General features: G+C 68.5%; 7 protein-coding genes across 10 annotated transcripts in view; 2 read left to right on the top strand and 5 right to left on the bottom strand.

Annotated features, from left to right (window-relative positions):
- CPSF7 (cleavage and polyadenylation specific factor 7) overlaps positions 1-13,504 on the top strand; it is a 33,801-nt gene extending 20,297 nt beyond the window's left edge. Inside the window, exons 1-10 of one of the 2 annotated variants that reach the window (XM_084522609.1) lie at positions 6,514-6,555; positions 6,854-6,978; positions 8,859-9,077; positions 9,293-9,396; positions 9,551-9,696; positions 10,958-11,366; positions 11,461-11,579; positions 11,668-11,836; positions 11,944-12,117; positions 12,222-13,504. In XM_084522609.1, the coding sequence (XP_084378735.1) occupies positions 6,925-6,978; positions 8,859-9,077; positions 9,293-9,396; positions 9,551-9,696; positions 10,958-11,366; positions 11,461-11,579; positions 11,668-11,836; positions 11,944-12,112 (1,389 nt within the window). In that variant the 5' untranslated portion in view covers positions 6,514-6,555; positions 6,854-6,924 and the 3' untranslated portion in view covers positions 12,113-12,117; positions 12,222-13,504. Of the gene's footprint in view, positions 1-6,513; positions 6,556-6,853; positions 6,979-8,858; positions 9,078-9,292; positions 9,397-9,550; positions 9,697-10,957; positions 11,367-11,460; positions 11,580-11,667; positions 11,837-11,943; positions 12,118-12,221 lie in introns of those variants that run through there. The other variant, XM_084522610.1, reaches the window with a different exon arrangement.
- On the bottom strand, positions 346-2,072 carry LRRC10B (leucine rich repeat containing 10B). The gene is made up of 2 exons (XM_084522633.1): positions 722-2,072; positions 346-632 (listed from the first exon to the last, which is right to left on the bottom strand). Exon 1 carries the CDS (start codon positions 1,954-1,956, stop codon positions 1,099-1,101), a length of 858 nt encoding a protein of 285 aa, XP_084378759.1. The 5' UTR covers positions 1,957-2,072; the 3' UTR covers positions 346-632; positions 722-1,098.
- Positions 2,382-4,499, bottom strand: SAXO4 (stabilizer of axonemal microtubules 4; the record flags this gene model as incomplete). The annotated part of the gene is made up of 8 exons (XM_084520316.1): positions 4,079-4,499; positions 3,887-3,995; positions 3,610-3,803; positions 3,352-3,452; positions 3,233-3,283; positions 3,070-3,159; positions 2,901-3,002; positions 2,382-2,825 (listed from the first exon to the last, which is right to left on the bottom strand). The coding sequence occupies exons 1-8, from the start codon at positions 4,236-4,238 to the stop codon at positions 2,382-2,384; spliced, it is 1,251 nt and encodes a 416-aa protein (XP_084376442.1). The 5' UTR covers positions 4,239-4,499.
- On the bottom strand, positions 4,639-6,495 carry SDHAF2 (succinate dehydrogenase complex assembly factor 2). Its single transcript, XM_084522641.1, has 4 exons — positions 6,376-6,495; positions 5,711-5,940; positions 5,081-5,190; positions 4,639-4,927 (listed from the first exon to the last, which is right to left on the bottom strand). Exons 1-4 carry the CDS (start codon positions 6,388-6,390, stop codon positions 4,797-4,799), a joined length of 486 nt encoding a protein of 161 aa, XP_084378767.1. The 5' UTR covers positions 6,391-6,495; the 3' UTR covers positions 4,639-4,796.
- Positions 13,505-13,782: 278 nt separating the features above from the next.
- Positions 13,783-15,036, bottom strand: TMEM216 (transmembrane protein 216). Of its 2 annotated transcripts, none has more exons than XM_084522642.1 (5): positions 14,874-15,036; positions 14,676-14,777; positions 14,487-14,579; positions 14,171-14,372; positions 13,783-14,098 (listed from the first exon to the last, which is right to left on the bottom strand). In XM_084522642.1, the coding sequence occupies exons 1-5, from the start codon at positions 14,884-14,886 to the stop codon at positions 14,083-14,085; spliced, it is 426 nt and encodes a 141-aa protein (XP_084378768.1). In that variant the 5' UTR covers positions 14,887-15,036; the 3' UTR covers positions 13,783-14,082. The 2 variants fall into 2 exon arrangements, with proteins under 2 accessions (XP_084378768.1, XP_084378769.1); XM_084522643.1 differs by having other exon boundaries at positions 14,487-14,554.
- A 146-nt stretch (positions 15,037-15,182) lies between these two features.
- On the bottom strand, positions 15,183-17,747 carry TMEM138 (transmembrane protein 138). The gene is made up of 5 exons (XM_084522640.1): positions 17,603-17,747; positions 16,781-17,029; positions 16,521-16,692; positions 15,697-15,772; positions 15,183-15,556 (listed from the first exon to the last, which is right to left on the bottom strand). The coding sequence occupies exons 2-5, from the start codon at positions 16,906-16,908 to the stop codon at positions 15,444-15,446; spliced, it is 489 nt and encodes a 162-aa protein (XP_084378766.1). The 5' UTR covers positions 16,909-17,029; positions 17,603-17,747; the 3' UTR covers positions 15,183-15,443.
- On the top strand, positions 17,662-20,354 carry CYB561A3 (cytochrome b561 family member A3; the record flags this gene model as incomplete). Of its 2 annotated transcripts, none has more annotated exons than XM_084522629.1 (6): positions 17,662-17,798; positions 18,103-18,311; positions 18,489-18,697; positions 18,780-18,934; positions 19,427-19,589; positions 19,746-20,354. In XM_084522629.1, the coding sequence occupies 5 exons, from the start codon at positions 18,128-18,130 to the stop codon at positions 19,767-19,769; spliced, it is 735 nt and encodes a 244-aa protein (XP_084378755.1). In that variant the 3' UTR covers positions 19,770-20,354. The 2 variants fall into 2 exon arrangements, with proteins under 2 accessions (XP_084378755.1, XP_084378754.1); XM_084522628.1 differs by having other exon boundaries at positions 17,711-17,871.
- Positions 20,355-20,699: the final 345 nt, after the last annotated feature.

The raw sequence follows: 20,699 nt of genomic DNA, 5'->3' as shown, positions 1-20,699 counted from the left end.
CGGCTCCTGCTGCAAAGAGGATGGAAAACCCCAAAGAAGGCAGAGGATGTGGTGGGCACGCGGGCTTGGCTGCCGGCCGCCCAGCCCAAGCCCTCGCAATTAAAAGCGGATGCGCGGTCTGTGCCCTCCGGTGAGCCGAGACCTCAGAGGTGGCACGGGGTGTGCCAGGAGGGCTCGGGGGTGGGCAGAGGGAACGGGACCGCATCCAGCCCTAAAAATAAGAATAAGCTGGCCCTGCTGCGCAGCACTGACAGGCTGAGTTCAGCCCCCTTCCCAAACACCTCCCCTTTCCCTGCTGCAGCCCCCCCACCCCGAGAACCAAACCCAAAGCCTTTCCACACCAGATTTGCTGGGTTTGTGCTTTTTATTGCCAGGGTTTGGGACAAATGGGGCTCGAGGAGGGGAAGAGAGACGGTGAGCCTGCAGCCCTGTCTCCAGAGCCTGATTCTGGGCAGGGCACGGGACTCCTCTTCCCACTGCAGAGAGGCAAACCCCTTCGCGGGCTTGAGAGTGGGTGCCCAGGTGAGGCTTTCCATCCTCCCAAGCCTGGAAGCAGCAGGTGGGGGGTCTCTGGGTGCAGAAGAGGTTTGTGCGTTTGTCTCAAACCTTGACGCTCTTCAGGGCAACGGGGTCTGCAGGCAGAGATGCAGACAGTGTTGCTTCTTTCCGTCTTGCCCCATGGAAGCAGGAGCAAAAGGCACCCGTGGAGGCGGTGAGGCACCTGCAGCTCGGTGTAGGAACGTCCCCAGAGCCGTGCTCCTGGGACACCAGCTTCTCAGGGACGCCTGTCCCGTGGGTGAGCGGGCTCTGCAGGGCTGCCCATCAGGCAGAGGGAGGCTTCCCTTGTCCAATGCTCCAGCCCCGTGCATACGCAGGGCGCTCTAAGGCGGACTTGTGGATGCAAGCCGTGAGCCCTGTGGGTCCAGGTGGCGGCTCTTTGCGGTCCCAGCAAACTGGGGACTGCTCTCCCTCGTGCAGAGGCCGCAGGCTTCCCATTCTGCATGCCCTAGGTGGGAGATGCTGGTCCTCGGCAGCCCGGCGGAGGCTCCCCATCCCTTTGCAGCACATCTTGGGGGTGTCCAGCTGCGGCACTGCACCTCACGTCTCCCCGGAGGAGCCCGGCAGGGCTGCGCCACCACCCTCCGCATCCCCCAGCAGCGGGGAGCCATCCCCAGGGGCTGCCGGGGAGGCCTCGGCGCCTTCCTCCTCCTCCTCCTCCTTCTCGCCCTGGCTCCGGAGGCCCTGCAGGCGCTCCTCCCGCGCCTCCATGTACTCCTGCGCCCCGTCGCCCACCAGCCGCACGGCGTCGGCCACGCGGGGCGGCCTCCGCACGGGGTTGTGGTCGTAGGAGAGCAGGCGCAGCCCGGCCAGGCCGGCCAGGTCGGGGAAGCGGGCGATGCGGTTGCGGTCCAGGTCGAGGACGCGGAGCTGGCCCATGCGCAGCAGGGCCGGGGGGAACTCCTCGAAGCGGTTGCCGTAGAGCCAGAGCCCGCGCAGGCCGGCCATGCGGGGCAGGGCGGCGGGCAGGCGCGCCAGGCGGTTGTCGCCCAGCTGCAGGCTGCGCAGGCCGGGCAGGTGCAGCAGGGCGCGGGGGAAGCGGGCCACGAAGTTGCCCTCCAGCCAGAGGCAGCGCAGGCTCTGCAGGCGGGCGAAGGCGGGCGGCAGCCCCTGCAGCCCGTTGCGGCCCAGGTAGAGGTAGGCCAGGCGCGGCAGGCGGCACAGCGCCTCGGGCACCTCCAGCAGCTCGTTGCCGTCCAGGGCCAGCGTGCGGAGGTGCCGCAGCGCCGCCAGCTCGGCCGGCAGCTCCCGCAGCCCCGCGCCGCTCAGGTACAGCTTGACCAGCCCGCGCTGCGCCCACAGCGCCGCCGGCAGCCGCCCGCCGCGCACCTCCAGACGCTGCTCCGCGCCCCCGGGGCCCTCGGCCGACACCGGCCGCGCCGAGCCGCCGCTGCCCATCGCCCCCGGGGCGCACCGAGCCGCCGACACCCGGCACCGGCACCGGCACCGCACGGCGGGGAGCCGCGGGGAACGCCCCCACCGCCGGCAGGCCACGCCCACGAGACCGGGATCCCGTCCCCCAAAGCCGGGACCACGCCCCCCTAACCAGGGACCACGCCCCCTCCGCGCTCAGACCACGCCCCCGAGACCAAAACCACGCCCCCGAAGCAGGGACCACGCCCCCTACTCGCCAGTGACCACACCCCCTAGCCACCCGACCACGCCCCGTTTAACCAGGGACCACGCCCCCTCCGCGCTCAGGCCACGCCCCTCAAACTATGACCACACCCCTTTAACCCGGGGTCACGCCCCCTAAACCAGGGACCACGCCCCCTCCACGCTCAGACCACACCCCTTGCACATAAACCACACCCCCATCGCGCTCAGACCACGCCCCCACACCCCCCAGTGCCCACACCCCCAAGCTGAGACCACGCCCCCGCCCTCAAACCACGCCCCCTCGCCCGTGACCACGCCCCCTGAGCTCGAAGCCACGCCCCCCGCAGTCCCACTCCTTTAATGCCCCTCCCCAACTTTTTTTTATGGGTTGGGGGCCGTGAGCCCAGTGCCGCCGCCGCCCCCCAGCGCCGTGCGCAGGTTGTTGGTGCCGAAGCCGCTGGGCCGCGGGGCCTGGACGCCCCCCCAGGGCCGCGCCGTGCGGCTGGGCCTGGGCTGTGCTGAGAAACCGAGGGGCGAGGGGTCAGGGCTGAGCCCCCTGCCCCATATCCGTGCCCCCCATCCCGGCCACACTCACCCGGTGCTGTGGGGCACGGGGTCCATGGGGGGGTCGCGGCCCAGCCGTTGTTGGTGGTGAACCCCGACGGCTCCTATGGGGGGAACGAGGGGTGGGCGCCCGGCCCCGTGGTGCTGGGGGTACTGGGGGGGTCGGGGTGCACACCCACCATCCTGCCGGTGCTCTGCTGGCCCCGCAAACGGGCCTGGGCCGGACGAGGGGCCTGCAGCCCCCGGGAGACGAGCAGCACCGGGGGGCAGCAGGGCGAGACCTGTGTGGGGACAGCGGGTGAGGCTGGGGGGGACACACGGGACGGGGACGGGACGGGAGCCACTCACTGGCACGCTCAGGGGGCCCCGGGGGGTCTCCCGGCTGAAGCTGCTGCCTCTGTCGGAGCCCCGCGCCAGCACCGGGAGCACCCTGCCGCCCTGTTTGGGACGGGGAGGGATGGGACGCGGGGGTCCCCAACTGGGGGTCACCTCGCCGCCCCATCCCTCTTACCGTGCCGCCAGCGGGGGGCAGGTAGTCCGTGGTGGTGGTGCTGGCCTCGAGCTGCGGGAGAGAAACGCGTGTCGGGTGTTGGAGGGGGAAGAGGGGAGCCGAGGGGGCTGGGGGCTCACGGGCTGGCCCAGCGCTGCCGGCAGGATGACGCCGCTCGTGGGGGTGGCCCTGGTGAAGCCCGTCTCCTCCTTGGCACCGATGGTTGTCCTCTGCAGGACGTCTGTGGGGTGGGAAATGGGGTGGGGGGGCTCAGCCCTGCTGCCCCGGAGCTTGCACAGCCTAGGGCAACCCCCTGCTTTTTGGGGTTGTGCAGGGCAGCGGGCTTCTGGGACCCCCAAACCTTCCAAGGCTTGGAGCTGACCCCCCCAAAACCGTACCTGTCTGGGCAGGATCGGCACCATACTCCCCGGAGGCGGGCGGGGGGCTCACCGCCCCGGCACGGAGGTGAGGGAGGGGCTGCTCGCGGCTGTAGCCGCTGCCCGGCTGGTGAACGTGCCGCGGCAGCAGGCTCCGGCCGTCGGGGAGCAGGAGGGGCTGGAAGTGCTCGGCTGTGGTGGTGTCCCAGAAGGGGCTGCAGCGAGAGTTCAGGACGGCTGTGAGCAGGGGGACCCCCAAAAAGTGCCCCTGTCCCCGCCCCGCAGCGGGGGCACGCACCCCTCTGCCGCGCTGCGCGGGCGGATGAGGCCGGCGGCGTCGGAGCGGGTGTTGGAGACGAAGCCGGCGCCCACGTGGTGACCGAGGAAGGGACGGAAACCGCGGTGGCCTGGGTGACACAGGGGGGCTCAGCCAGGCTGGCGAGCCCCCTACAGCTCTTGGGGGGGGAGTAGGGCTGCCCCACACCCCTACCGTAAGCCACGGCGTAGGTGGTGGCGTAGAAATCCATCAGGTCCCCGCTGTCCCCCGCGCGTGGCTTCGCGCTGAAGGGGCCCAGCCCCAGGGCAGGCGAGCCCCAGGGCAGGGAGCGCAGCTTGGCGCGGGGACAGACAAACGGACGGGTGGACGGCATGCTGCTGGGGTGCCCGCTGTCCCCACAGTGCCACCACAGGGACCCGGTGGCTGCAGGACGTCGCTGTGGAAGCCGGGAGCGCCGTGCCGTCTCCAGGTAACCGGCACGGTGACGCGCGGTGACCGCGGCCACACGGGGACTGTCACCGCTGCCTGGGGACACCGGCCCGGCTGGGACACCCTGCGGAGGGCGCTGGGGACCAGCTGTGGTGGCACTGCGGGCTCCCAGGGTCAGGTGGAGGAGCACCAGGGGTGGCTGAGGGCCCACAGGACACCGCTCACCAGGGACCAGCCACCCCCTGGCACGCAGCGGAGCGAGCTCCCCGCGGCTGCCACCTCCACCCCAGAGCAGAGCCCGGCGTGCAGCAGGAGGGGCAGCCAGGCAAGGCGAGCGCCAGGGCTAGCAGCCACAGCTTTATTCATCAAGCCCTGAGAGTCCGCGGGAGCCGCTGCCAGAGGAGGAGGAGAGCAGGGAGGGCGGCAGCGCTGGTGTTTCTGCAGGGCCCCCGCTGCCCCTCCTCTGCTCCAGGGGGCGGGGAGGGGGAACGACAGCCGCCCGTCAGCGTGGGGGCTCGAAGAGGTACTCCAGGTCCGGCTGCCGCAGCCTCTGCTCCTTCTTCTTGTTCTTGGCAAACTCCCTCAGCATGGCCATCACCTCGTTCTCAAACACGGCTGGCGTGGGCTTCGCTTCTGCAGCAAAAATAAGAAGAGCAGAAATATAAGAAAAGCAAAAATAAGAAGAGCAAAAATAAGGAGAGCGGCCCCACGCAGCCCCAGGGCGCCCAGCACACCAAGCCCAGCTCCTGCAGCCTGGTGCAGTGCCACCTCGGTGGCCGCACATACCTGTGGCCCAGTAGTAAATGTCCCAGTCGTTGCTGGGCTCATTGATGAGCCGGTCGTAGAGGTTCAGCTGCCGTTCGCTCATGCGGTTCAGGTTCTCCTTCGCAAAGAGGCTGGAAGGGGGAGGCACGAGGATGAGTGCGGGACGTGGAGGAAGAGCAGGGCTGGCACGGCGGCTGCTGCCTGGCTCTCTACGTGACACCAGAGGACTGGGAGGATCTGCTGTGTGCTGCCTCCTGCCTACACCTCGGGCTAGGCTTTGTTACCTCCCACAGAAGAAGCCCAGGAGGCCCCAAAAATCCTCCCCAAGGATTTTGGACTCAGCCACCAGCTAGGAGCTTCCTCCAGCCCTCTCACGTGCTGCCTCTGGCACCCACCTGCCAGCAGCTGCACCGACCAAGTGGTGATTTATCCGACAGCTCGGTGCAGCTCCTCAGATGCTTGCCAGCTCCCCCCAAGCAACACAACATCTCCTCAGGGGTCGGAATCTGACCGAGCCCTGCCCCATCAAGCTGATTCCTGCAACACCCAGAGCTTTTCCTTGCTAATTAAGGGATGTAGCAGTGAGCTGAGTTGTGTGGCAGCTACGCTCGCCTCCTGAGTGCCGGAGGGGCCGGGCAGCCCGTGCCTCACCTGAGCAGGATGCAGTTCTCCAGCATGCCCCTCTTCCTGCTCTCGTACAGCAGCCGGGCCCTCTTGGTGGGCAGCGGCTCGTCGAGGCGCTCCTGCCAGGGGGGCAGGGGGATCTCCAGCACGTCCTTCCCCGAGTCACTCGGCGAGTCCCCGCGGTAGCCGCGCTGTGCACACAGCAGCAGGGGCCGGCGCAGGGCCCAGCGGGGCAGCGAGCAGAGCTGCGAGAGGGGCTGGGGCAGCACCGGGGGCGTCAGGCACCAACCGTAACACAGCCTCAGGTCCCAATCCCCCCCCATACCTCCCCATTCCCCCCCAAGCCCCCACCGCCCCTAACCCCCCCCACGAGTCCCCCAGGCCCCCATTCCCCCTCCCCACCCCCCAATCCCCACACCTTGCCCCTTTTACCCCCCCAGCCCCAATCCCTCACCCCACATGCGCTCCCACAACCCCCCCCCAAGGCCCCAATGCCCCAATCCCCGCCCCCCCACAGCCCCCAATTCCCCCCCCCGCCCCCATAACCCCCCCTCCTACATCCCCCAGCCCCCCATTCCCCCCCCAGGCCCCTTTTCCCCCCCCCAGGCCCCAATTCCCCTCCCCCAGCCCCCCATTCCCCCCCCCCCAGCCCCCAATTCCCCCCAATCCCCCCCACTCCCCTCCCCTCTCACCCTGCCCGCCGCCATGACACCTCCAGCACCCCCTCCCCCCTCCCTCCCCCAGGGAGCCGCTCTACTCCCGCGGCCCTCCCGTCTCTATGGTCAACCCCGGGGCGGCGGCCGGAAGGGGCGGGGCGCGGCGGGCGGAGGCCGGAAGGGGCGGGGCGAGGCGCGGCGGCGCTGGCGGTGGCGGTGAGCGCGGGGCCTGCGGGCGGCACCGGGAGGGGCGGGGGGGGGGGAGGGGCCGCGACCCCTCCCCTTGAACCCGGGGCCGGGACCGGGACCAGGCCGGGGCCGGGGGGGGCGGAACCGGGACGAGGGGGGCGGCACCGGGCCGGGGGGGGCGGAACCGGGCTGGGGGGGGGGCCCAGGCCTCGGGGAGGCCGCACCGGGAGGGGGTGGGTGGGGAGGGGGGAACCGGGGGGCACCGGGGGGAGTTGGGGGGCACCGGGGGGGCCGGCAGTGACAGCCGCCCCCCCCTATCCCGCAGTGCCCCCCCTTAGTGTGCTGCTGCTCGTCCCGGTCCCGGTGCCGCCCCGGTCCCGGCCCCCGTCGGGAACTATGTCCGAGGGAGTGGACCTGATCGACATCTACGCCGACGAGGAGTTCAACCAGGTGAGGGGCTCCCCGGGGGCACCGCGAGGCAGCGGGCACCAGCCCCCGGCACCCGAACGTTCCCCGGGGAACCCCCCCGGCACGGGAACGGGAGAGGCGGGGGGCTGAGCGCGGGAGGTTTGGGGAAGGAAAGCACCCGCAGGGCCCTGTGCTGCCCGTTGAGCCCGCGGTGAGAGAGCAGCATCAGAAGATCAGCGTGAACCTGGGTGAGCAGCACGGGAAGGTTCGTCCGGAGGGGCTGGGGCACGGGGCACAAAAGGGGTTTGACAGAGCCAGCGGCTTCTCGGAGCTGGAAGTGATTAGGGCCGGCTGGCCCCAAGTGCCAGCGAGGGTAAGAGGCTGCTGGAGCACACCCCGAGTGCCGGGACCAGGAGCTGGGTGTTATGTTCTGGGAGCACCGCGGTTCTTAAACAGCACAGCACCGAAAGCTGAGCGGGGCAGGAGGATCCCCAGCAGCTCCCAAGCTGCAGCGTCCCCCAGCTGAGGGCTTCCGAGGGATTTCTGCCCCAGCCACCTCTTGTTGTGCGGGATTCGCCAAAAGTCAGGCACCTTTCAGGCAGAAAGTTTGCAGCCTTGGGCCTTGCCGGGGGGGGGCAGCGGCGTGGGAGGCAGCCGAAGCAACCAGCTGGGCTGTTTTGAGAACGAGGACGAAAATACTTGGCCCTGTTGATATTCCTGCAGCCTTTTTATCAGCTCCGCAGCTGAAAGTGCCGGACGCTGAGCGGTTACGCCTTGCCTGAGGGACAGCCCTGGTTGTCAAAGGGTGTCTGTGGGTAAAGGCGTGGATTTTGTGTTTCTGCGAGCCCCCGAGGGCTGTGTGCTGAGCAAATTTCCCCGGGGGCACCACGAGCTCCTGCAGTGCCGTGCTGTGGGCTCGCAGCTCCCTGGCTGTCAGCACGGGGGTTTCACCACCTCGCGCTGGTTCCCCCAGTGTTGGATCCGGGCGAGCCATCGGGACGAAGGGACGTAGTAAACACGGCGCTCACCGTACGCTCCAAATTAAATATAGCTCGGAGCAGGAGTGGGAATGGGACAGCGGATGTAGGACACTCGATTTTGTGGCTGAGGAGCTGCTTGGGTGGCTGCTCCGTGCCGCGCAGGGCGCAGCGGTGCAAACGCGGCCCTGCAGGAGTTCGGCTGGCCCGAGGGGGAGCAGGAGGAAGCCACGCTGCCTGCCGGGCGAGGCGTTGCTTAAATTTGGTTTTCTGCCTCTGAACCCATCCCGGTGCGTATCACCGAGAGCCCAGCTGCTTCCTGGTGCGAGGAGCAAGCCGAGTCCTGCCCGGGCGCGCAGCTCGCGGCGAGCCAGCCCTTTGCCCACGCGGGGGAAGTGCGTGGGGAAAGAGAAAAGCTCGTGGGCAAAATCAGGAAGGGGAAAGTCAGCCCCGTGCAGCCCCGGGGCTCTGCTCCGGGAGCATCCTTCCCCTCCCCGCCTTGCGGCAGGGTCACGCCGAGCATCGCGGCGCGGCGCCCGCTGCCCCTCCTCCGTGCCGAGCGGGGAGGCTCAGGGATTTCCGTGCCGGCGGGGAGGAAGCGCAATCCCGGGGGTTTCCACACGCCGAGGGCTTTATTTTTGGCCTGCCCAGGGTGCTGCGCGGTTTCGCAGGGTGGTGGAGAAGCAGAGAGGGCTGGCTGGGCCCGGGGGACTTCTGGCTGCACAGATGAAGCCCTGGAGGAGAACGCATCCATGAGGAGATCGCAGCACGCTGTAGCTTCACTCATGCTCACCCGGAGGGGGATGAGAGTTGGCTTCTGCTGGGGGGTTTTAGAGGACTTGAGCGCATCAGGGCAATCCTACAGAGCCCCGTACGTGGCCACGGACCCCTTCCCAAGCCACGTTCCCCTCCCCGGGCCTCCCCTCACGGTCTCTCCCCTCGCAGGACTCGGAGTTCAGTAATGCTGACCAGATGGATCTGTACGACGACGTGCTCGCAGCCAGCTCGCAGCCCCCCGAAAGCCGCACCAGCAGCTCGGAGCCGCCCCCCGAGATCCGGCAGGAGCCGTCCCCCAAGCCCAACAACAAATCCCCTGCCATCCTCTACACCTACAGCGGGCTGCGCAACAAGAGAGCCGCCGTCTACGTGGGCAGCTTCTCCTGGGTGAGTGCTGTGGGGGGTCCTCCAGAGAAGCCCCTGAGGGCTGCAGAGCTGCTGGGAGGTGCTGGTTCTCCTCAGGCCACGCTGACGAGGCGTTCTGAGCTGGGCTTGACCCTAAAGTGCGAACGGGAACGGGGTTTGGAGCCCTGGGAGGCTTGGGATCCCAGCGGGACGGACTGCAGGGGCTGACGGCAGCCTCTCTGCCCTGCTGCCCGCAGTGGACGACGGACCAGCAGCTGATCCAGACCATCCGCTCGGTCGGCGTCTACGACGTGGTGGAGCTGAAGTTTGCAGAGAACCGGGCCAACGGCCAGTCGAAAGGGTGAGAGCTGAGGGGGAGCACGGAGGAAACGGGGCAGGGAGCCTGGCCCGAGCGGCCGGAGCTTTCCCCAGCGGGCACGGGGGGGTCCTACCCTGCTGGGGGGTGCAGCACTCGGGGCTGGCTCCTGCCCGCTGAGCGCTGGGCTTCCCCGCAGGTACGCAGAGGTGGTGGTTGCCTCTGAGAACTCGGTCCACAAGCTGCTGGAGCTCCTGCCCGGCAAAATCCTCAACGGGGACAAGGTGGAGGTGAGGCTGGCCACGCGGCAGAACCTGTCACAGTTCGAGGCGCAGGCTCGCAAACGTGAGTGGGGCGCGGGCGCGCCGCGGGTAGGGGGGGGGGCACCTCCCGCAGGACCCCGCCGAGCTGTCAGGCCGAGCCCTCGGGGCGGGGGGACGCTGCCAGCAGCCTCCGGGGGTGATGTCCTATTGCTGCCGAGTCCGCTTAGCTCCTGACTCGAGTCTTTATGATCCCCTTTTAGGTGCTCACACACTGCGAAGATCCCTCGTAGCCTCCTCCTCCTCCTTCTCCAAACTGAATGGGCTTAAGCTCTTCAGCCTACCAACATAGCTAAGACCCTCCATAGCTAGTAGTAGCTCTTCTCTGGATCTCCTCCAGAATTTGTCCATCCCTGCGGAGGTAAGGTGCCCATCACTGGACGCAGGATTCCAGCTGGGGCCTGGCCGTGGGCTTCCTACAATGGCAATAGGTGCTCCTTGCCTCACTCCGCAGCGATGTGACACCCCGGCCCCGCGCCGGGGGGCTCTGCGGAGCCGCAGGGACTGACCTGGCAGGAGCACGTATGAGGAGGTCTTGGCCAGCTGTGGCCGTTGTAGATCCGTGACCCCGTTCCATGCGAGGAGAGCCCTTCTTTCTGAGCGCTCTGCCCTTTGCCCCCTCCCTTCAGCTCCAGCACCGGTCGCTGCTCAGCAGTGCCGTTAGAGCCCTCGTGGCTTGGTGGAGCAGAGCACGTCCCCTTCTGGAGTTTTGGCCTCCCTCGAGAGGCTTTGTGGTGGTCTCGGCAGCTCCCCCAGGGCTCCTGCCCCCCTCTTTCCTCTCCTGGCTCATCCTCAAAGCCTCTTCGGACATAGCAAGGATTCCTGCCCATCTCTTCTAGGGCACCACCGAGTTTTCCTTTCTCCAGCTGTCAGCGCTTGCATTCTGTCCCCTGGTGTCCCTCCACGCCCAGGCTGGTTCAAATCCCTTCCCATCAGCCGCTGGTGGGTGCTCTGGGTTGTCTGATAGCTTCTGGGACTTGGGACTTGGCCACCTCTCCCCGTTCCTCGGGGCTTTTCACCTCCGTCCGTGTAACCCGCTTGCTCTGCGACGTCCCTGGGACGCCGTGCGGGCGGCCGGCGCCCCGCTGAGAGCGCGGGGCCCTCCTGGAGGCACGTGGAGGCGGAGGCTACGCTTGGCTGGCTGCATCCATCTCCGGGCACCTCCAGCTCTTCAGAAACCGGACCTCGGTGGGCGGGCGGGGAGGAGGAGGAGGAGGAGGAGGAGGTCTCCGAGGCGTGCGGGGCCCGCGGTCACAGCTCACGGCCCTTTCCCGTGCCGCTTGCAGGTGTGCCGCCACGGGCCCACTCCCGGGACTCCCTGGACTCCGTGGACGGCCGCGCCACGCCGACGGACAACGCGCTGCCGCCCGCCCGCGTGGAGAAGCCCCCCTCCATCCTGCCCTTCTTCAACCGCCCCCCCGCCGCCCTGCCCCTCATGGGGCTGCCCCCACCGCCCATGCCGCCCCCGCCGCCCCTCTCCTCCGGTTTCGGCGTCCCCCCGCCGCCGCCTGGCATCCACTACCAGCACCTCATGCCCCCGCCGCCCCGACTGCCCCCACACCTGGCCGTGCCGCCCCCGGGGGCCGTCCCCCCGGCCCTACACCTCAACCCGGCCTTCTTCCCCCCGCCCAGCGCCGCCCTGGGGCCCCCGCCAGACACCTACGGCAAGGCCATGGCCCCCTACAACCACAGCAGGTGAGCGGAGGGCGAGGGAGAGGGGGCTGGGTGCCAAACGGGGTGGGGGCAGCCCTGCCGACTCCCCCCCACCCACGCGTGTGTCTCCGCGCAGCCGGGAGCTCGGCCCGCCGCCACCCGCCGTGAGCGAGGTGGAGTTCGAGGAGATCATGAACAGGAACCGGGCCATCTCCAGCAGCGCCATTTCCAAGGCGGTGTCGGGCGCCAGCGCAGGTAACGGTGACCCCGTCCCCGTCCCCATCCCCCTGCCCCGACCCCACAGCTCGCCCACATCCCTCAGCCCCGCTCCGCTCCCGCCCAGGCGACTACAGCGACGCCATCGAGACCCTCCTGACGGCCATCGCCGTCATCAAGCAGTCCCGCGTGGCCAGCGACGAGCGGTGCCGCGTCCTCCTCTCCTCCCTCAAGGACTGCCTGCATGGGATCGAAGCCAAGTCCTACAGCACGGGCGCCAGCAGCAGCTCCTCCAGGTACTGCGCCCATCCCGGGGTCTCGCTCTCTGTCCCCTCTGCGGGGAGAGACCCGGCTGCATCCCCCCGGGAGGTGACCAAAACATCTTTTTCTTCTTTTTCCCCAGGAAACGGCACCGGTCCCGGGAGCGCTCTCCCAGCCGGTCCCGCGAGAGCAGCCGGCGGCACCGGGACCTGCTGCACAGCGAGGACCGGCACGAGGACTATTTCCAGGAGCGGAACCGGGAGCACGAGCGGCATCGGGACAGGGACAGAGACAGGGACCGGCACCACTGAGACAGGTGAGCCGCAGCCAGGCGCTGCTGCACCCTCCCCTGGGACTGGAGACGCCTGTGGGGGTCTCCGGAGCAGCGCTGAGCACCCCTCTCCTCCCTGTGCCCCGCAGGAGTTCGGCAGTAAGTGGTTTTTAATGGACTCGGATCTCCTCACCTCGACCAGGACTGTGCCACTGAGGCCGCTCCACCCCCTTACCCTCTCCCCGCCGCCCCCGGCTCTCTCCGGGCACCCGAGGAAGGGCCTGGCTGCGCCCCGCCGCCTCCCTCCGACACCTCGTGGCCTTGGGGCCTGAGCCCTCGCCCGCACCCTCCGCCGCCGCTGCTGCTTCCCGGGGAGAGGCTGGAAGCCGGGGAGCCCGGGGCCGCCCCGCTCCGCGGATACTTGGACCCAAAGAGAAATGGTGCTTTTCTACCACGGAGGGAGGTTTGTGAGCCTTTTCCTCTCCGCAGCCCTTTGGGGTATGTCCGGAAGGGGACGGATCCCCCCGCAGGTGCGTGCAGCAAGGGGGTTTGGAGGCATGCAGCTCACGCCCTGCGTCTGTAGGGCCAGAGGAGGCGCGGGGAGTTGTGCCTGGTCCCAGCGGGATCGCTGCCGCCGGGCACCTCTCCCGAAGCAGCAGCTCTGGCCAGCAGGCAGCAGCGGGGCCCCGCGTGGAGCCGGCCTCTCCCGCAGAGCCTTCCTTGTTTTAGAGGAAGCAGAGGAGGCAGGGCGGGCTGCCACCCGCAGCCGGCGGGCCTCGGGGACCGCGCGTTCCCCGCCAGGGGCTGCCCCCTTCCCTGCGGCGTTGCCCTGACCCCCCTTTCCCAGCGGGTGGTGGCACCCCGGCTGTGTCACGTGGTCGCAGGCTGGGACGGGGTGGTGGGGACAAGGCCGGGAGGTTTCTGTGCCCGTCAGGGCTGCGCAGAGCTGTGTGCAGCCGCTTCGAGGCCAGGGAGCAGCCCCCAGCCCCACAAGGATCCCTCTGGCACAGGCTGCGTGCTGGAGGAGCCCAAGGGGGTCGGGGCGGAGACCCAGAGCGATTTCCAGCCCCCAGCGGGGCGGGCTTGCCCTCTGAACTGTGGCCGGACAGGAGAAACCCGGCTCCGGAGGTCTTTTTAGGCTAAAATCACACAAAACAAAAAAGAGAAAAAAAAAAAAATTCTGTAAAGTACCACGAGGTGCCGGCTTAGCGGGTGAGTGCTGGGGGGAGCATTTGGTGGGAGAGTTCTGTTTTTTTTTACTTAACGACACAAATTTTTAGTTTCTTTCCAAATAGTGGGGAAAAGTGCAGAGCAAACCCCTATTAACCACCCGGCGAGGCGCTGCCCCTCCTGCTCGCAGTGACTAGATTTGTTTGTCTTTCTGATAGGTTGGAAATTGTGTAATAAACTTGATGACGTTGTCAGTCTTTTATATGGCGCTGTAGGGAGCTTCTCTCAGGGCTTTTAGGGGATGGACGTGGCGGGGGGAGCGTTGTACGGCCCCTGTGCGGAACGAGGCTGCACGGGAGGGAAGGGCAGCAAGAGCCAAGTGTCCCCACTCTCCTGTGGCACTTCCAAGGGGCTCTTTGTGCCCCCCCGGTGAGCTCTGGGCAGTGCTAGCAGGGGGCAGCACAGGCAGTGCTGTGCTAGAAGCTCTTGAGCGCTCCGTGCCCAGCCTGCTGCCCTGTGGGACGCCAGACGCCCAGGCAGCAGGTAAAAATAAATATTTATTGGAAAATAGTGACTGATTCTGAGAACACAGTAGAAAAAAATAATTCTCCGTACCTTGAACTGAGCTGTGTGGCACCAGCCCCGGGGGGGCCGGGTGGCAGCAGGGCAGGCGCTGCCCGGCGCGTCGCTCGCTCGCTCATGCTGCGGGCGAAGCGGAGGGGATGGGGCAGCGGGGAGACCGCTCCTGGGGCTGCCCACGGGTGCCAGCGCGGGCCTGGGAGCCGGGCTGGCTCACTGCTGCCTCGCGTACCTGTGCCTCGGGTGCTCCGGTGCAGGGCCTCAGTACGCATCGACGCTGCGAAGGACAGGGGACGTGTGAGCAGAGCAGCACGCGGCACCGCGGCGCCGCCCTCGCCCCGCGCGGTACCTGGAGAAGGAGAGCAGCGCCAGGACGCCCAGCAGCAGCTCCGCGGCGTAGAAGAGCAGCAGGATGGCGCTGAGGATGGCCTCCAGGCGCAGGGCGTAGGTCTGCAGCAGCAGGTAGTAGGCTGCCATCACGGCCGCCGGCACGGTGAGGGCCAAGCTGACGGCGAGCGGCACCTTCCGCTGGCACAGGTTGCCCTTGGAGCCTGCGGGGCGCACGGTCAGCGGGGCGGGGGCTGCCCCATATCCCCCAAAACCCCCGGGCTGGGGCAGTAGCAGCAGGGAGGGGACCGTGAGGAAGCCCCTTCGCCAGGACTCACCGAAGAAGATGCGGGTGGCCTCGGTGCCCAGGTAGAGCAGCAGCAGCGCCGCGTCCAGCAGCAGGTTGCTGGCGGGGTAGGGCAGCAGCAGCGCTGCGGGCACGGCCGGCTCAGCGCCCCCGCCCGCCGCGGGGAGAGGGGGGGCGAGAGGAGGATGAGGAGGGACTGGGGGGGGGGAGGAAGGCTCACCCTTGTAGGCGAAGATGAAGGCCTCGGCCACGAAGTAGGTGGCGCTGTACCAGCCGTTGAGGAACAGCAGCACCTGCAGCGGCGCCGAGGAGCGCTGGCGGCCTGAGGGGAAGCCCGGGGGGGTCACGGCCCCGCTCCGAGCCCCCCCCCCCCACCCCTCACCCCCGGTCCCCGTTACGGCCCCGCCGCGCTCCTCACCCCTGGGCGCCATCTTGCGTCTCCATGGCAACCAGCGGGGAGCGCGCGCGCCGCTCTGCCCGCCCTCTCTATGGTTCTGGAGGACCGAGGGAGAGGGGCGCGGGTTCGAGGCCCGCGGGTCCCCTGGCCGTGTGTCTGTCCGAGGGGCTCCCCTGGCCGTGTGTCTGTCCCCTAAGGGCCACCAGCCCGCTCTGTGACCCCCCAGCAGGCTGGTGCTGCGTTTCCTGCTCTCCCCACAGCCCCACAGCAGGCAGGGATGCTCCCCGCAGAGGGGGGAGACCCCAGGGACACGCAGACAGAGGCAGCCCCTGGAAAACGCAGCGAGTTTATTCCTTCACTACCCACAAAAACAGCCGAGTCCCACCAGGGGCCGTGACGCAGGGGCAGACCAGGACACACCAGCATCCTGCTGATCCCTGCTGTCTGCATGAGCCGTGCCAGTGCTGGCCAGCCTGGACGCTGGAAGCACAAAGAGCACGGCCGAGGGGCCCGGCCCAGCTCCCCCGGCCACTGGGATCCGTCCCTCGGGGTGAGGAGTTGCAGAGGGAGCCGCCAGCTGGAGCGGCGCCGTCAGCCGCGGAAGTGAGCAAACTCCTTGCGCAGCCAGAGCGAGTCCTGGTAGAAGAGGGGGTCGCCCAGGTGCACCGCCGTCCGCTTGTAGAAGTAGCAGTAGAGCACGGCCGCTGCGGGACGGAGGGAGGGAAGGAGGTGAGGGCAGGAGCTTTGGGGTCACGGCCAGAAGGGCCTGGGGTGCCCACACGGCCTCCAGGAGCCCCCAGCCTCCCTCTCTGCTCCTGCTGCCCCAGCCGACGCGAGCCCTTACCCAGCCGCTGGAAAACAAAAAGCGTCTGCAGGCCCTCGGTCCAGACGAAGAGGCCAGAGTCCCTCCACCGCAGGTTCTGACGGGGACAGGAGGAAGGACACGTGCCTCAGCTTGGGGGCAGCACCTCCGGCTCCCACGGCCTGGCCGCTGCTGATCCCAGGCCCATGTGATGCTGCTGGCTCCGGGAGCAGCCGCACCCCAAAGGTTAAGCGGCTCAGGGGATTTGGGCAGCGAGCCAGGACCTATTCTGGCCTCGCTCTTCAGATCCCTGCAAATCCCCATCAATCCCCTGCCCGGACAGTGTGGGCAGGACGGCCCCAGGCACTACCCCGACGTCCCTGGGGCAGCGGGGTGGGGACAAGCCCTCGCCCCAGCCCTGTGGAATCCCCATTTTGGGGACTGGCAGCTGGGACAGGGAACAGGGGACAGAAGGGGACCCCCGGGGCTTGAAGCCAGCAGGAAGGGGCTGCCCCCAGCCTCCCTGCGCGGGCGTTTGCTGGGGATTAATCCCAGGTAAACTGGGAGCTGAGCCTTCAGCAGGGATCGCTCCAGCAGGGGCTTCTGTGGCAGCACGCAGCCAGAGCCGCCACGCTTTCCCTGGGGAAAGAGGATTTTGCAGCAGGTCGCAGCGCTGAGGGCAGGGGCTGGGATGTGGCAGCTCCCTACCGGCCCGATCAGGGGGGCAACAAGGATGGGGGCACACCAAAACGTCCCCAGCAGTGGGAAACCATGCCCTGCCTCTCCTGGGAAAGGGACAGAAGGCAGCAGGGGGTGGTGGCTGCTGCCTATGTGCCCTTGGGTGAAGCAGGCAGCCCCCAGCCTACCATGACCCAGACGTGGAAGGAAATGCTGAGCGCCAGGTAGGCTGCGGACAGCAGGATGGTCCCTTTGAACTTGTGGAAGAGGAGGTTGACCAGCCCGGCCTGGAAGACGAAGGTGTTGAAGAACATGAGGAAGATGATGATGACGTTGAAGAGAATGGCGATGTCCTGGATGCTGAGGGAGAGGAGAGGCATGGTGAGAGCTCGGTGGTGGGGGAGAGCCCAGCCCTTCTGCCCCGCTGCCCTGCCCAGCTGGCACTCACATAAAGAGGATGAGCTGGACAGCAGGGGCTGTGCGGAGCAGCTCCGAGAAGGAGTTGACAAACAGGTCGTAGAACAGCAGCAGAAACTGCAAGAACAGCACCAGGCTGTAATTGCTGGTCTGGAGCATCTTCCTTCCCAGGGGGCTGGAGCCCTCAGCCCCGGCATCCCCAGAGGTGCAGGCAGCTCATGGTGTGGTGCCAGGGGCTCAGCATCGGGGGCTCAGCATCGCCGCTCCCTACAGCTGGCACCTGTGGGGGAAGCAGAGGTTTTGCTTGGTAGGGAGCCCAGCTCCTGAACCCTGCCACCTTCCTCCGCCAGGAAACTCAAAGCAGGGTGAAAGCCACAGCGCGTCCTGACAGCTCCCAGCACAGACACCGAGCTGCGCTCTCTTCGCCCGCTCTCTCCCACCCTCCAGGCTCCGACTGCCCCCGATTTCACGGAGCAAACAGGAAAAAAAAAAAAAAAAAAAAAAAAAACACAGGGACGAGGAGGACGTGCGAGCCCTGGGGGACCGCGGGCAGATTACTCACGCCTCTCCCCGGCAGCGCTGAGCAGGCCACGCCGTGCCCCAGCACCGCTCCCCGACACCCCCTCACCCCACGGGGCCGGGCGGGGAGGCGCGGGTGAGGCAGGGGCCGGGGGAGCGGGGCCGGGCCCTTCTCTACCAGGGGACCCCCGGGGCTGGGAATCACCCCCCGGACTCGCAGCCCGCCCATCCCCGAGCGGCCCCAGCCCCCCCCCGAGGCTCCCGGTGCCGTCCCGGCGGTGCCCGGCTCCCCCCGGCTCCCCCCGGTGCCCCCGACCCCCGGCCCAGCGCTCACCCGCGGCCGCCATCTTGCGTCTCCATAGCAACGGCGCGCGCGGGAGGGTGGGGGGGAAGAGGAGGAGGAGGCGGAAGCGCGGGGGGGCCGCTCTAGCTGCCGCTCTCTATGGTTCTCCCCGGCTCTCCCCTGCCCGGCGCGGGGGGACCACCGAGTCGGGCGGCTAGAGCGTCCCCCCCCAACATGGCGGCGCCCAGTGAGGGCGAGGGGGAAGCGGGGGAAGCGGCGGAGGCGGAGGGGGGCGGCCCGGGGCTGCTTCCCCGCGGCCGGTGAGGAGGAGCGGGGCCGGGGGGAGGCGGAGGGAGCCCGCGGGTGCGTGAGGGGCCGCGGGGAGCACGGGGGGGGCACCCGGGGCTCCCCCCCCCACGGGAGGCGTGTGGCAGGCGGCGGGGCCGCCCCCGGGCTGCGGGTTCCCGTTTGGGGCCGGCTCCTCCCCCCGGTGCCTGCACGCAGCGGGGAGCCGGGCGGGGAGGCTGACGGAGCTCGAATTTCCCTTCCAGGCTCGGCCGCCCCCCCGGTGCCGCGATGCTGGCCGTGCCCCTGCGGCCTTTCTGCGCCTTCCTGGCCGGCCTGGGCCTCCTCTGCCTGGCCTTCGTGGCCTCCTGGTGCCAGCGCTGGCGCGGGGGCTTCGCCTGGGACGGCAGCGCCCGCATGTTCAACTGGCACCCGGTGCTGATGGTGGCGGGCATGGTGGTGCTCTACGGAGCAGGTGAGTGGCGAGGCGGCTCCCCCCTGCTCCCATTTGCACCCCCCGTGCTCCCCTCTGTTCCTCTCTGCTCCCCCCTGCACTCCCCATTCTCCCCCCTTCCTCTCCCTGTTCCCCCCATGCTCCCCCCGGTCCCCCCTGCTCCCCCCCGGCTCCCCCTGACCCCTCTCGCCCTGCCAGCGGCCCTGGTGTACCGCCTGCCCCCCGCCTGGCGCGGCCCCAAGCTCCCCTGGAAGCTCCTGCACGGCGCCCTGGCCCTGACGGCCTTCGGCCTCACGGTGGTGGGGCTGGTGGCCGTCTTCGGCTTCCACAACGCCTCCAAGACGCCCAACATGTACTCGCTGCACAGCTGGCTGGGGCTGGCCACCGTGCTGCTCTTTTCCTGCCAGGTGGGTGCGTGTTCCGTCCCCCCCCACCCCACCCTGCGTCCCAGCCCCCCAAATTTCCCTTCCTCATTCCCTGTCCCCGCAGTGGCTGGCTGGCTTCAGCGCCTTCCTGCTGCCCTACGCGCCCCCCTGGCTCCGTGCCCTCTACAAGCCCATCCACGTCTTCTTCGGCTCCACCATCCTCATGCTCTCCGTGGCATCCTGCGTGTCGGGCATCAACGAGAAGCTCTTCTTCAGCCTGTGAGTGTTGCAGCGGGGCTCTGCTGGACCAGCCACGGGGAAAGCCCCCGCGGGGCGAGAGGCTGGGGAGCTGAGGCTGTATTTTTATCTCCGCGCTTGCAGTGGTATCAACCGAAACTAAGCATGGGTTTAACTAAGGGAAGTGAAAACTTTCCCCCCACCCCAGGTGCGTGGTTAACCACCACAGCTCCCTGCTGCAGGGTGGATAAGGAGTTCTGTGGGCTGCGGGGAAGGCTGGACGTGATGAGGAAGGCTCTTGGTGGGTCTTAACCCTCCAGACGTCACCTCCAGCCCCGTGCTGCTTTATATACCGGCCGCTGGCGGCTCCTTGCAGCAGCACCCTCAGGGGCCAGGGGGCTGTCACAGCCTCACACGGGACAGACAGCCACGGGAGTGGTGTTACGGGGCTGCTGGGGTTGTGGGGTTGTTCCTGCTGTAGCAAGTGAAGCTGTGCTGGGGGCACAGAGCCAGCCCTGTGATTCTCCTCCGCAGGAAGAACGGGACAGCGCCGGCGCCCTACAACCGCCTGCCCCCCGAGGCCGTCTTCGCCAACACTCTGGGGCTCCTCATCGTCCTCTTCGGGGTCCTGGTGCTGTGCGCCCTGGCCAAGCCCGACTGGAAGCGCCCCGAGGACGGCTCCACGGACACGCGCCAGGTACCCGCAGTGCTGTGGGGCTGCACATCGGCTCCCAGGGTGGCTTTGAGGAGCCGAGCCGGGGGTCTGCCACCCCCCGTGGCCCCAACCGGTCCGTCCCCGGGCTGGGCTGGGCAGGGGAGCGCAGGCTCCAGGCTCACCCACGTCTCCCTGCAGCCCCTGCTCGGCACCGAGCGCTGACGCCTCCGAGATCTCCCCCTGCCGTGCCGGGGCTGCCAGCCTGGAGCTCTCCGACCCCGTCGCTCTCCCGCCTGCCCCGACGCCTCGCCTTCTCCGGGCTGCCTGTGCCCAACGCTCTTCTGTCGGTGGGAAGAAACGGGGTCAGCTGCCTCACAGCAGAGACGCTGCTGCAGTGGGGACACCTTTTTGCCTCCCTTGTGGCCCAGCACTGGCCTCCTGCCAGCCTCAGGCCGAGAGCAGCTGCAGCGCCCAGCTCCTCGAGCCTGCGTCCTCGTGCCTCTGCCTGCCAGCTCCTGCGGGGTCCGGCTGTCCCCTCACGCCCGGACCGGGATCTGTGCCAACTCGGCTGCCCCTGAGCCCTGCGGTGCCATCTCGGGCACCTCGTCAGGTCGGAAGCTGCCAGAGGAGCACTCCGTGACTGGTGGTGCTGGGAGCCAGCACAGCGCGGGCTGCCCCAGCCCTGCCTCCTCCGCGGGGCCGGCAGGAGGCCTCGCAGCGTGCCTTACCCCTCGGGGGGATGCGTGTGTGGTGGTGGGACCAGCTCAGCAGCCCTCAGGGACGCTTAATAAAGCGCTGGCTTCCGCAGCACTCTTGCACCTGCGTCCTTTGGGGCAGCCCAGCCCAGTCCCTGTGCTCACCCCGTGGTTCCCCTCACCCCGTGGTGCAGGGCAGGCTCTGCCCCGGTCCCCAAGTTCCTGTTTTGCCCCCTTTCTGGAGCCTCCTCCACACCCCGTGAGCGCAGCCATGTGAGCCTCATGGTTTCCCCAGCCAGCCACGGGGGCAGAGATGAGGGCTCGTGGGTGGCCCAGCAGCTTCCTTCCTCCCCAGCCATCACGCTCAGGGCTGGCTGAATCCTCCCCCATTGCCATGGGGACCAGCCGCCTCCCCCCAAACCCCACCACCCCACCTCTCTCTGCACGAGGACAGACA

This window comes from Aythya ferina (genome assembly GCF_964211825.1).
Source record: "Aythya ferina genome assembly, chromosome: 5".
In the NCBI taxonomy this organism is placed as follows: Eukaryota; Metazoa; Chordata; class Aves; order Anseriformes; family Anatidae; genus Aythya; species Aythya ferina.
Note: the sequence above shows the minus strand (reverse complement) of the source record. Positions and strands in the feature narration are given on the sequence as shown.